At 44.0% G+C, this 13,460-nt stretch overlaps 1 protein-coding gene and 1 long non-coding RNA gene across 2 annotated transcripts in view; one reads left to right on the top strand and one right to left on the bottom strand.

The window, feature by feature from the left end:
• Positions 1–377: 377 nt before the first annotated feature.
• LOC119277763 lies at positions 378–4,079 on the bottom strand. Its single transcript, XR_005137303.1, has 4 exons — positions 3,554–4,079; positions 2,731–2,835; positions 773–870; positions 378–651 (listed from the first exon to the last, which is right to left on the bottom strand). It is a non-coding gene; the product is annotated as an uncharacterized LOC119277763 (long non-coding RNA).
• A 9,070-nt stretch (positions 4,080–13,149) lies between these two features.
• LOC119277762 (5'-3' exoribonuclease 3-like) overlaps positions 13,150–13,460 on the top strand; it is an 8,986-nt gene continuing 8,675 nt past the window's right edge. The window contains exon 1 of the mRNA XM_037559081.1: positions 13,150–13,459. Within this exon, the coding sequence (XP_037414978.1) occupies positions 13,293–13,459 (167 nt within the window). The 5' untranslated portion in view covers positions 13,150–13,292. The remainder of the gene's footprint in view (position 13,460) is intronic.

The raw sequence follows: 13,460 nt of genomic DNA, 5'->3' as shown, positions 1-13,460 counted from the left end.
CCAGACGGGAAAACCCTTTCCCGACCGACATATCTTTCCCGACCAACTGTTTGATGGCTATTGAGTACCTTTCCTGACCAATAGTCTGCTGGGCCTGCTATGGGCCTTTCCCGACAAACAGTCTGTTGGGGCAGCAATGGGCCTTTCCCGACCAACTGTATGTTGGGGCAGCAATGGGGCTTTCCCGACCAACATCCTAATGGGCCTGGTGTTGGGCTTTCCCGACCGACTGTCTAACAGGGTTTTTTTTGCCAACCAACAATCAGACAGTGTTTTCCTTTGCCAACCAGTAAGTCAACAACATTTTTTTAGCCAACCGCAACTTTAATTAAGCTATTGTACGCTGTCACATACATGTAGTCCATGCATTCGAAGCATAATCACCAAGGCACCGTATTTCATGTGCACCAAACATTTTTTTATTCATTAACTAATCGTCACATATATACACTTCAGTCTATTCTAAACATAACCACTAAGACACCATACATCATGATCAGAAAAGGATAGATAAAAATGCAAGTATGAGACATCAGTTGTACAAAATGGAAGCTCAAACATCCAGTTGACGTGGACTGTTGGCTTCATGGTTCTTTGTGAGTCCAGTACGGCTTCACGGGTCTTTGTGAGTCTAGTCCTTACGGTTGCTTCCTACAAAAGTTAAACAAGTCTCAATTTTTAGAATGCTCAATTAATTTAAGAAATTGAATGCATGCAAAATTCACATGTGCACTGTGCACAAAAAACATCATAAAATGAAGAATACACTTACCTAATTATAGAACTAGCATTTCAGGACATGGAGACCGCCAATCGACTTCCAGCAGTAGGCCATGGATGTGTCATAGAAGCCCTCCGTCCACTTTTTGTCTATCGATTGAAAGGAAATGCATCATTTACTTTGTACGATTGCTGAGCTTATAATGTTCCCGGGGATATACTTAAGTTACTATACATAGGTACAGCAGGCAATATTCCAACACTTTTTTTCAAAATAATAAACATACAACTTTACAGATAGTGGATACAGCGAGCTGACAGCTGAATATATATAATTGTGACTCTTTCAGTAGATGTACCGATTTCTAGTAGTTCACACTGGATATAGCAAGCTGAAAGCTAATTATAGATGTGACTCTTTCTGAACGCCGAAAAGTATTATAACTTAGCTCACCTAACATTGTTTTGGGTAGGAAGGGAGAACACTTAAAAGATACACGTGTTCAAACAGTTCCCAGCATTTTCGGCCCTGAATGGAAATAGGAATAGCAAACTAAACCTAAAAAAATAGGAGTAAGAAGAAAAGATGCTACATCACCAAAGTAGATTAACCTGCTATCCTTGCCAAGGTAGGCGAATGCAGACTAGTATTTAGCTTTGACTTAAATACACCATGATAATTGAAATTGTTAGTATTTGATGATATACTCTGTCGAATTTTCCTCAAAAGGGTATAAATTCTAGATTGCTAATGAAAGCCATGAACAAAATCCATCAAAATGAGGAGTTACAATAAGTAGGTTGAGACCAATATACTATTACCCAAATAGTTCTTATTGAGATGAAACTACATCAATCATACATCCCATCACTTCAGCCTGCACTACAGTAGTTGTTGAGATAGAGAACAATGTAAAAGAATAATTAGAATGCTCAATGCTGCATATAGTTCACGATTAGTGGCAACAATAGTACATAACTGGAGGGGTCTAACAAAGGAGAACTTATTTGCTTACATTATTGATGCAGTAATCTAGAAAATTAAACTCATACGATTTTTTCCCATTTCATGAACCTAAGGAATCACATTTTTCCACTTGAAGGTTAAAAAACATTTCGCCACTCGACATATGTGGTAGTGTCTACCAAGGGTTGCATAAAAAACCTACTTTTTAGAAAGAAACAAATATATACAACAACAACCGAAACAACCCAATTACAAATTTCATGAGAATTGAGCAAACTTATGTAGCACAAAAGATTTAAACATTTTTTTCCAACAAACAACCATGTGAAGCAGAAGCAAAAAATAATCACTTTACTATAAGTGAACGACAGTGTAACTACTAAATTGTACTCCCTCCGTCCCGAAATACTTGTCGGAAGAATGGATGTATCTAGACGTATTTTAGTTCTAGATACATCCATTTTTATGCATTTCTCCAACGAGTATTTCCGGACGGAGGGAGTAGTAACATTCACCATACTGTTGGTTAGACAAACAGAGGACAACATCCACGTAAACAACCTTTCTAAGAGCATTTCCATGTTATGAACCTGCATGATCTATGATCATCTAGGTATATGCTCCAGGAACTAATTAAGTTCTACATTTCTTTTTGTTGATTTTGAGATCTGCTATAGCTTCCTCCATTGCTTGATGATCCTTTACATATTTTTATACCTTCATATCTGAAGCATCCCCTTTCATGTCTAAGTGCCCCTGACATGGCAGAGGTAAGAATATATTTACTGAAGGAGCACCCTCGGAATAGCTACAAATTTCTCGCCAAATAACTCAAGGCGGAAAAAGGCTAAATAACCAGCATGTTTGAATCAACAGTAAAATCCTAATAGAATAATACCAGAACCAGAGGATGCATGTAATTGATGGAAGTACTGGGATGGGTCTTGACATGGTTCAAATGGAAAAGAAAAGGCATGGAACCTATTTTCTCATGCAATAAGTAACAGCCAAGGAATACATATAAGCATTCCGGAAGAACTCACCAGCAGGTATGGACAGGGGTCAGGGGCCATGGGGTATCACAGGGCACCACCGCTAGGAGCTGGTGAGCAGGCCAACAAATTGCGCTGCTGCCGGGAGGAAGAATCCTGCAAATCAAATGATTTTCATGGTCTGGATTTGGATTACGATCAAAAAGTTATTACCTCCATATCAAAATATAAGACATTTTTGTAGGCCTACAAAAACGTCTTACATTTTGGTATGGATGTAGTACTTGATAGCAACAAAGAAATCGATAACAATGGTGTTGTATTTGCAATGAAATGATATTCTTTGATGGAAGATCAGGAATCACTCAAGATAATAAGGTTGTTGAGGGTCACACTTCCTTGGACATTAAAGTAACTAGAGACAGGATTAAGAATGGTATGCACTTGATTTGGGTGCCGCTTTTTGTTTCCCCATATGCATATGGTTTTTACACGTTGTGAAACATATTTTTACTGTTTTACCAAATGATGTTAGTTTTACAGGATTAAGAATTTGGAGCTGGTTCTGAAGCACAGTGTCTATTTGGGAGCTCTAGACCATAAAATTGGATTCAGTGACTTTCTGTAAGGTGTTCTTGTAGTTTAGGTAGTAGGTATCCACTTGAAAATACATCTGCGCATTACAGTGCAATCTCTATCCCATCCAATTTCATGAACAATCTAAACCCATCCTGCTTCACGTGGCAAAAATAAACTATAGATAAAAACGGATGTAAAGCTAGCAGATATACAAAAGCTGCCCTTGGTCTTCGTCTTCATCCATATCCAGCTTTTGCCACAATCACGATGAAGACGGGACTATGAATATGCTTACCGGGGGCTCCAGATCTGATGGAGGAAGGCTGAACTGGGGGCAGGCGTGCACTCTGTACCGCCGCTTCTGCCACAAGAACGACCACCAATGGTCGGAGGCCTAGATCCTTGGCCATGCGCCGCTTCTGCTGCTGCTTGTAGTCGTCGCCTTCGCTCGGCGCTACCCCAGGAGCAAGGTACACACCGACCGGAAGGAGGGCCAGAGCGGCACCCAGCACCAGCCAGGTGACGGCGCTGCGTCCTCCTTGACTACTTCACCTGGTAGAGGACTGTGCCGCTAGATCTGAAGGGGCCGACCTCCATGGTAGCCATCTCCGGCGGTAGCAAACCCAAGGCGGACGCATCTGGATGCGGGAGCCGGGAGGAGGCACTAGGAGGACGGGAGCACAGAAAGGCGGAGAGAGTGGGAGGAGGTGGGCATAAGGTCAGGCAGGTGAGGAGAAGATGGGGCGGCCATGGGGCGGAGAACAAGAGAATGGCGGCGCCGTCGCCGGAAAGAACGCGTGGATAGGGATAGGGTTACTGTGTGGTGGCTGGTAGGGGAAAGGGAGAAAAGCTAGTGGAGGATTTTTCAGGCCGGTTGGCGCGAAGCCTTTTTTCGGCCCGCACGCGCGCTCAATTTCGCTGGCCCAAACGATTGGCGCGGGCTATTTGCTGGCCCAACGAACGGTCGGTCGGTATTGTTTCCCGACCGATGGTTGGCTGGGTGTAAGCATATTGCCGTCCAACAATGAGACACTAAATGTCTTATTATTGCCGACCGACAGTCAGTTGTCTAAATAAGCATTACCGACCAACAGTTCGATAGAAACATTGCCAACAAACTGTGTGTTGACGTATGCTGACCTTTCCCAACCAACGTCAGTAGGGAATGTGGTGTCGTGGTGTAGTGAATTCTGACTTAAGGGTGAGAAAAGGAGGGAAATTGAAAAAGTGAATAGTTGTTACGTCAAGCTTATTTTTTCTATATTTCAATTTGAATTAAAATAAATAAATATATCATGACATGTCAATAATATTTCTTTTTGAAAAGACAAAGGTTGTGTCTAGAACCTTCCGCATAAAGAAAAAAATTGTTTGCTATTGTGTTCTGATGCAAAGAAGAAGGAATTTTTCAGGAGTTCGTACTAGGAAATATGATCTCTTGAAAATTCCAACACTAAATTTATCATAAGATATGTGCATTAGTTGTAATTTTTAATGTTTTCGTATTTTGCTTATACATAACTATCTCACATGCAAAGCACGTACAAAGGAATTGCTTTATGAACTGACTTGGGAAGAGTCCAATTATTTTCATTAGTCAACATATTATTTAATAATATTTCAGCTTCGTCGACTGTTCTTTCCCTGAAAACACAACCAGCACAACTATCCAAGTAGTCCTTGGAAGCATGTATCAAGTATTTCATTTTTCTTAAGAGAATGATCAGACAAAGCATTAAGTAACCGGAGAAGCCTCCCCCAAGCTTGTGGGAGACTCTTTTCTTTGATTTGCACAAAATTATATATTTCCCGCAAGGCATTTTGTTTCTTATGAGTAGGGAAATATTTAGCAGAGAAGTAATAAATCATATCCCCGGGACTACGCACACAACGAGGAGCAAGAAAATTATACCAAGTCTTAGCATCACCCTTTAATGAGAACGGAAATATCTTAAGGATATAAAAATAGCGAGACTTCTCATCATTAGTAAATAGGGTGGCTATATCATTCAACTTGGTAAGATGTGCCACAACAGTTTCAGATTCAAGGCCATAAAAAGGATCAAATTCAACTAAAGTAATAATTTCAGGATCAACAGAGAATTCATAATCCTTATCAGTAACACAAATAGGTGAAGTAGCAAAAGCAGGGTCAGGTTTCATTCTAGCATTAAGAGACAGCTGCTTCCATTTAGCTAATAATTTCTTAAGATCATATCTATCATTGCAAGCAAAGATTTCCCTAGCAGCTTCTTTATTCATAACATAACCCTTAGGAACAACAGGTAATACATAATCATTGGGAGAACCTTCATCATCACTATCATCAATAATAGGTTCTTCAGTAATTTCATTCCCCCTAACTCTAGCAAGTTGTTCATCAAGAAATTCACCTAATGGCACAGTAATATCAAGCACAGAAGTAGTTTCATCATGCATAGCAGAAGTGGCATCATCAATAACATGCGACATATCAGAATTCATAGCAGTAGCAGGTTTAGGTGTCGCAAGCCTACTAATAACGGAAGGAGAATCTAGTGCAGAGCTAGATGGCAGTTCCTTACCTCCCCTCGTAGTTAAGGGCAAAATCTTGCGTCTTTCAAGTTCTTCATAGTGATCAACAGATATAAATCCCAAGTGACTCAGAGAATAGAGCTATGCTCCCCGGCAACGGCGCCAGAAATTAGTCTTGATAACCCACAAGTGTAGGGGATCGCAAAAGCTTTCGAGGGTAAAGTATTCAACCCAAATTTATTGATTCGACACAAGGGGAGCCAAAGAATATTCTTGAGTATTAGCAGTTGAGTTGTCAATTCAACCACACCTGGATAACGTAGTATCTACAGCAAAGTATTTAGTAGCAAAAGTGGTATGATAATAATGGTAACGGTAGCAAAAGTAAAGATAAATGTTTTAAGGTTTTTGTAGTAGTTGTATCAATAGCAACAGAAAAGTAAATAAGCGAAGAACAATATATGAAAAGCTCGTAGGCAATGGATCAGTGATGGATAATTATGCCGGATGCGATTCCTCACTGTAATAGCTATAACATAGGGTGACACAAAACTAGCTCCAATTCATCAATGTAATGTAGGCATGTATTTCATAAATAGTCATACGTGATTATGGAAAAGAACTTGCATGCCATCTTTTGTCCTACCCTCCCGTGGAAGCGGGGTCCTAGCGGAAACTAAGGGATATTAAGGCCTCATTTTAATAGAGAACCGGAACAAAGCATTAGCACATAGTGAATACATGAACTCCTCAAACTACGGTCATCACCGAGAAGTATCCCGATTATTGTCACTTCGGGATTGTCGGATCATAACACATACTAGGTGACTATAGACTTGCAAGATAGGATCAAGAACACACATATATTCATAAAAACATAATAGGTTCAGATCTTAAATCATGGCACTTGGTCCCTAGTGACAAGCATTAAGCATAGCAAAGTCATAGCAACATCAATCTCAAAACATAGTGGATACTAGGGATCAAACCCTAACAAAACTAACTTGATTACATGGTAAATCTCATCCAACCCATCACCGTCCAGCAGGCCTACGATGGAATTACTCACGCACGGCGGTGAGCATCATGAAATCGGTGATGGAGGATGGTTGATGATGACGACCGCGACGAATCCCCCTCTCAGGAGCCCCGAACGGACTCCAGATCAGCCCTCCCGAGAGAGATTAGGGCTTGGCGGCGGCTCCGTGCTGTAAAACGCGATGAAACTTTCTCTCTTATTTTTTTCTCCCCGAACGTGAATATATGGAGTTGGAGTTGAGGTCGGTGGAGGTCCAGGGAGGCACAAGAAAGGAGGTCGCGCCCTAAGGGGGGGCGCCCCCCTGTCTCGTGGACAGCCTGTGGGCCCCCTGGTATTTTATTTTTATCGACGCCTCTATCTCTAAACATGTGGACATATTTCTCGATATCGGCTTCCGCTTGAGGGCAAGCGAGGTCTAAGCTTGGGGGAGTTGATACATCCATTTTGCATCATGCTTTTATATCGATATTTATTGCATTATGGGTTGTTATTACACATTATGTCACAATACTTATGGCTATTCTCTCTTATTTTACAAGGTTTATCATGAAGAGGGAGAATGCCGGCAGCTGGGATTCTGGCTGGAAAAGGAGCAAATATTGGAAACCTATTCTGCATAGCCCCCAAAGTCCTGAAACTCCATGAAAGTCATTTTTAGAATTAATAAGAATTATTGAGCAAAGAAAGTACCAGAGGGTGCCCACACCCTGGCCACGAGGGTGGGGGGGCGCCCACCCCTAGTGGGCGCGCCCCCTGTCTCGTGGGCCCCCTGGTGGCCCCCCGGTGCCCATTTTCTGCTATATGAAGGCTTTTACCCTGGAAAAAATCATAAGCAAGCTTACGGGACGAAACTCCGCCGCCAGGAGGTGGAACCTTGGCAGAACCAATCTAGGGCTCCGGCGGAGCTGTTCTGTCGGGGAAACTTCCCTCCGGGAGGGGGAAATCATCACCATCATCATCACCAACGATCCTCTCATTGGGAGAGGGTCAATCTCCATCAACATCTTCACCAACATCATCTCCTCTCAAAACCCTAGTTCATCTCTTGTATCCAATCTTGTATCAAAACCACAAATTGGTACATGTGGGTTGCTAGTAGTGTTGATTACTCCTTGTAGTTGATACTAATTGGTTTACTTGGTGGAAGATCATATGTTCAGATCCTTAATGCATATTAATACTCCTCTGATCATGAACATGAATATGCTTTGTGAGTAGTTACGTTTGTTCCTGAGGACATGGGTGAAGTCTTGCTATTAGTAGTCATGTGAATTTGGCATTCGTTCGATATTTTTATGAGATGTATGTTGTCTCTCCTCTAGTGGTGTTATGTGAACGTCGACTACATGACACCTCACCATTATTTGGGCCTAGAGGAAGGCATTGGGAAGTAATAAGTAGATGATGGGTTGCTAGAGTGACAGAAGCTTAAACCCTAGTTTATGCGTTGCTTCGTAAGGGGCTGATTTGGATCCACTAGTTTCATGCTATGGTTAGGTTTACCTTAATACTTCTTTTGTAGTCGCGGATGCTTGCAATAGGGGTTAATCATAAGTGGGATGCTTGTCCAAGAAAGGGCAGTACCCAAGCACCGGTCCACCCACATATCAAATTATCAAAGTACCGAACGCGAATCATATGAGCGTGATGAAAACTAGCTTAACGATAATTCCCATGTGTCCTCGGGAGCGCTTTTCTCATTATAAGAAATTGTCCAGGCTTGTCCTTTGCTACAAAAAGGATTGGGCCACCTTGCTGCACCTTATTTACTTTCATTGCTTGTTACCCGTTACAAATTATCTTATCACAAAACTATCTGTTACCTACAATTTCAGTGCTTGCAGAGAATACCTTACTGAAAACCGCTTGTCATTTCCTTCTGCTCCTCATTGGGTTCGACACTCTTACTTATCGAAAGGACTATGATAGATCCCCTATACTTGTGGGTCATTAGTCTAGTGCTACAATCCGCTCTGCCAGATCAGATTGAGGTGTTGCGAGCCTAATTGGCGCGAGCGGGGAGTTTTCTGGAGTGAGTGGAAGCTACTATGAGTAGGCTCTCCCTTGTGTCGGCTATGTTGCAAACTACTCCGACGCCGCATCATCCTAGTGTGTCTGGTATTGTCTCTACAGAAGACGAGGTGGTAGAGCCATATGTTTGCTTCTCCCCTCGTGTTGGAACAATTCATCATCGATGTCTGCCATGTCCCCTGTGTTGTCTAGCTTTGAGGGAGAGACCAATGCCGTGCTTGTGGCTCGTGTGATAAAGATCATGCCCGAACTCTGAGAGCTATGCTTGAGCCCTACTTCACTACTGTCACTGGGGCATTTGAAAGTCGACTCATCAGCAACCTCGTCTGAGGGTCATGATTCATCTCTGTCACGTGAGCAAGTGGAGGCGCCTATATCCATCGTGTCGGTGGTGTTTGAGGCTGATGAGGTTCCGATGACCAATATGCTGGCAAAGGTGGTTGCGAATGAGGATGGCGCTTGTCTTGACGGTGCTTCCACACACTCACCCGGGTCCATCAAGCATATGGTTCACATGGGTGAGATGTTCATTTGGGCAATGTTGTTATTGTGCCTGGAGTGCCGATGCCTCACCTCAGGGACTTATTTGGCATCAAACTTGTCGAATGCCTTTAACTGTAATGCTAAATCCGGGAAAATGATTGAATGTCTCTTGAGGAAGAATGCATCGAGGGACAAACACAAAAAGGATGGCACTCACCCTCAATCTAACATCCGCCAAAAGAAATCTAGCAATGGAAAAAAGGGCGACATCAATGGGGAGATGCAAGTACTTCCACGATACAGTTGTATAAACTACAATCGTGGGCTCAGATGTGTCCGTTGTCTCTGTCGTTAGATTACATTATTCTCAAGTTCTTGTGGACCGTTGGGGTTATTCGTGCCGCTGTGACCCAAGTGTATGGGGGTTGCAGTGGCTCCGTGTTGGTTGTGTTTTTTGGGTGGTCATGTGGCTCTGTAGTTTGCATGAGCGGGCAAATTTGTGACAATTTTTGCTCGGTCTTCCATTAATTGACCAGACAATTCTCTTTTTCTTAATTAATGGATGAGGTAGAACTTTTGCCTCTGTTTGGACAAAATCTATGAATACACTGGGTATGGAAATATGACATTCCACTTAACTAACCTGCCAACAACCATTGGGATCCTAGGTTTCATAATTCAGGAACAAAAAAACCCAGAAACACCAAGGGAAATTTGTTAAACAAGCCAGAACCAGTCTCGAGCACTTGAGTGTCAATGACCGCAACAAATTAAGAGCATAATTTATCATCAACTTGAGCCCGATTAGAGTACAAACATTAGGGGGAGGGGAAGAAAACCTACAACAAAACCGAAAATGAAGGGGGTTAACTAGTGGAGAAGCATAGCTCCTGGATGCTACTCGGCGTTAAAGTTGGTTCTCTTTTTTCTTTTTGTTTTTAGTATTTCGAAAAAAACAGGTTGTTGTCTTTTATGGAGCTAAATATTCAAAAACGTATTAAAATTTTAAAACATATTTTCAGAAAATTATTCAATATGCATTCACATAAAAAAAGTTTAGTGTATATATAAAAAGTACAGTATATATAAAAAAATTTTTAGGGTGTATTAGAAATTTTTTTCATCATATAATTAGAGCATCTTCAACAGGCGCGCTATAAACGCGCCGCGCCGAAAAAGTAATGGTTTTAGCGCGCGCTACCGTTCCCGGCGCTCCAGCGGACGCGCAAAAATCGCGCGCGCGGCATATGTAATTCAGCGCGCGGGCGGAAACGCCATCGTGCGCCGCTTATTTGCTGCGCCCGCTCCCCCGCGCTGGACTCTCGAGCGCTCGCTCTCACTCCACCAACCCATCCAGCCACGCCGCCGCCCCGCGCATCCCGGTCTCTTCCGGCGACCGTTCCGACGCTTCCCAGGTCTCTTCCCGCGCGGCCGCGGCTTCCTCCCTCTCTCTGGTCAGCGCTGCCGTCGCGCGCGGCAGCCTCCGACGAACAACGCCCGTCCGCCCACCGCCGCTTTGGCGCCCGCAAGGTGTTTGACAAAACGCCCGCAAGGTATGTATTGCTTCCAACTTCCACTTTTTTGCATGAAATTTGGTGCATGTTGTTTATAGCCTAGTTTTGAACATTTTAGATGAGTTCGGGCTATAACTCTTCTGAAGAAGAATTTGATATGGAAGAGGAGGAGGATCTTGCAATGATCCTAGCTATGCGTATCAATAAAAAATCGAAGCACGGTGGTTCAGTTATGGGTCGACAGAAAATTTGGACGGATAGGATTGATGCCCATAACGGATTGATGAGGCACTATTTTGTGGAGAATCCCACATACCCCGAGTCCTACTTTCATCGCCGGTTTTAGGATGAGCACCGAGTTGTTCAGGCGCATTGCAGAGAAACTAGCGAGCCATGACCGATTTTTTTAGCAGAGGAGGAATGCCGCCGGAGAGCTCGGGCAGATCACCTTTCAGAAGGTGACAACCGCTTTGCGTATGTTGGCATACGATATTCCGACTGATCTAGTCGATGACCACTTGGCCATGGGTGAGAGCCAAGGCATCATGTGTGTCAAGCGCTTCGCAGTCGGAATTATGCAAGTGTTTGGCCCGGAGTACTTGAGAACTCCCAATGCTGAAGATGTCGCAAGGCTATTGGAGATGAACAAAGCTCGCGGGTTCCAGGTATGCTAGGCTCAATAGATTGCATGCATTGGAGTTGGAAGAATTGTCCAAAGGCATGACATGGACAATTCCACGGACAAAAAAAGGGTTTCACTATAATCCTTGAAGCGGTGGCCGATCACGAGACTTGGATTTGTCATGTTTTTTTTGGAATGCCTGGATCTTTGAATGACATCAACGTTGTCAACCGGTCACCACTGATGAGTAAGATTGCAAATGGTGAACTGCCACCAGTGCAGTTTGTAGCTAATGATCGTACATACAACCATGGCTACTATCTTGCGGATGGCATCTACCCAAAGTGGCAAACATTTGTGAAGCCGTTGAAAAAATCGGAAGGTAAGAAATATCTTGATTTCCAAAATGCTCGCGCGGCGGCTAGAAAAGATGTGGAGAGAGCTTTTGGGATTTTGCAAGGCCAATTTGCTATTGTGAGAGGACCGGCTAGATTTTGGGATCAGAAGATGCTTTGGTACATAATGCATGCTTGTGTGATCATGCACAACATGATCATCGAGAATGAGTATGGTTAAGATGTAGACTACTCCCAGTATGAGCACCTGGGACATCCCGTGCGAGTGCGACGAAGGGCTGAAAGGGTGGCCCGTTTTGTTGCCTCCTATCATGCCATTCGACGTCCGGCATCGCATAATGAACTCAAGAAGGATCTCATTGAGGAGTGGTGGGCTTGGAATGGCCGTCGAAGATCATCATGGTTTATGCGTTTGATGTTGTATTGTTGAACTATTTGTTGTATTTCTCAAAGTACTATTTGTTTGATGGGTTGTACTCCCTCTGTTCCTAAATATAAGTCTTTGTAGAAATTCCATAAAGAACTACATACGGAGCAAAATGAATGAATCTACACTCTAAAATGCATCTATATACATCCGTATGCGGTTCATACTGAAAATCTCTACAAAGACTTATATTTAGGAACGGAGGGAGTAATAAATTGAACTATTCATTTAAACTTGGTTGTTAATAATGTTTGTGATTTAAAAATTATGTCGTGTCTTTGTTTTGTGTGAAAATGCAACAAATGGGATGCGCGGCTGCTCGCGCGCGCTGCATTTTGACGCGCCGCTGGAGCTGCGCGCGCGCACTGCATTTTGGCGCGGCTGTTGGAGCCAGCGCTGCGCCCCGCATCAAACCTGGCGTTGCGCACGCCGCAAACCAGATTTTTGCGCGCCGCGTGTTGGGCGCCTGTTGGAGATGCTCTTAGAAAAAGTAAATCGTATATTATGGCCCTAAAAAAGAATCTTCATTGCATATAACCAAAATGTCACGCCCGCTGGCGTCATACAGGATCCAGCCGGGGATGTGGCCTTCCTGGGCCGGTTCGGCTGCGACGGGCTCAGCTTACTTACCTTCCCCAATTACCACCCTAAAAAAAACCTTCCCCAATTTGAACATGGCCGGCCCGGCCCGGCCCGATGACACTGGAGTCAAACCTCTGACGCTGATGCGTGGGAGAACTCCAGAGAAGCCCTTCCCGCATACGGCAAAAGAGCCCCCTCCCCCTCGCCGACCCCGTCTTCTTCTCTCGAGCAAAAGCATCCAACCTCAACAAGGTCCAGATCGCAAAACCGCCTCTCCTCGCGTCCCCACCTCAGATATTTCCACGCCGGGAACGGCGTATACCGTCCCCGCCTCGTGCCATCTCCCTCCTTTTTTAGGGTTTCGCGCCTCACTCCTCTGCCCCTCTTTCCGCCCCGACCCCGTCCGCTCGTTCGTTTATAGGGTTAGGGTTCCGGCGAGCAGCTCTGCCTCCCGCCGCCGGCGGCGATGGGTGTCCCGGCGTTCTACCGCTGGCTGGCTGAGAAGTACCCGATGGTGGTGGTGGACGTGGTGGAGAAGGAGCCCGTGGAGATCGAGGGCGTCCAGGTCCCCGTCGACACCTCCAAGCCCAACCCCAACGGCCTCGAGTTCGACAACCTCTACCTCGACATGAAC

This window comes from Triticum dicoccoides, chromosome 3B (genome assembly GCF_002162155.2).
Source record: "Triticum dicoccoides isolate Atlit2015 ecotype Zavitan chromosome 3B, WEW_v2.0, whole genome shotgun sequence".
Classification (NCBI taxonomy): Eukaryota; Viridiplantae; Streptophyta; class Magnoliopsida; order Poales; family Poaceae; genus Triticum; species Triticum dicoccoides.
The sequence above is the reverse complement of the archived record's forward strand: the minus strand, read 5'-3'. Positions and strand labels throughout refer to the sequence as shown.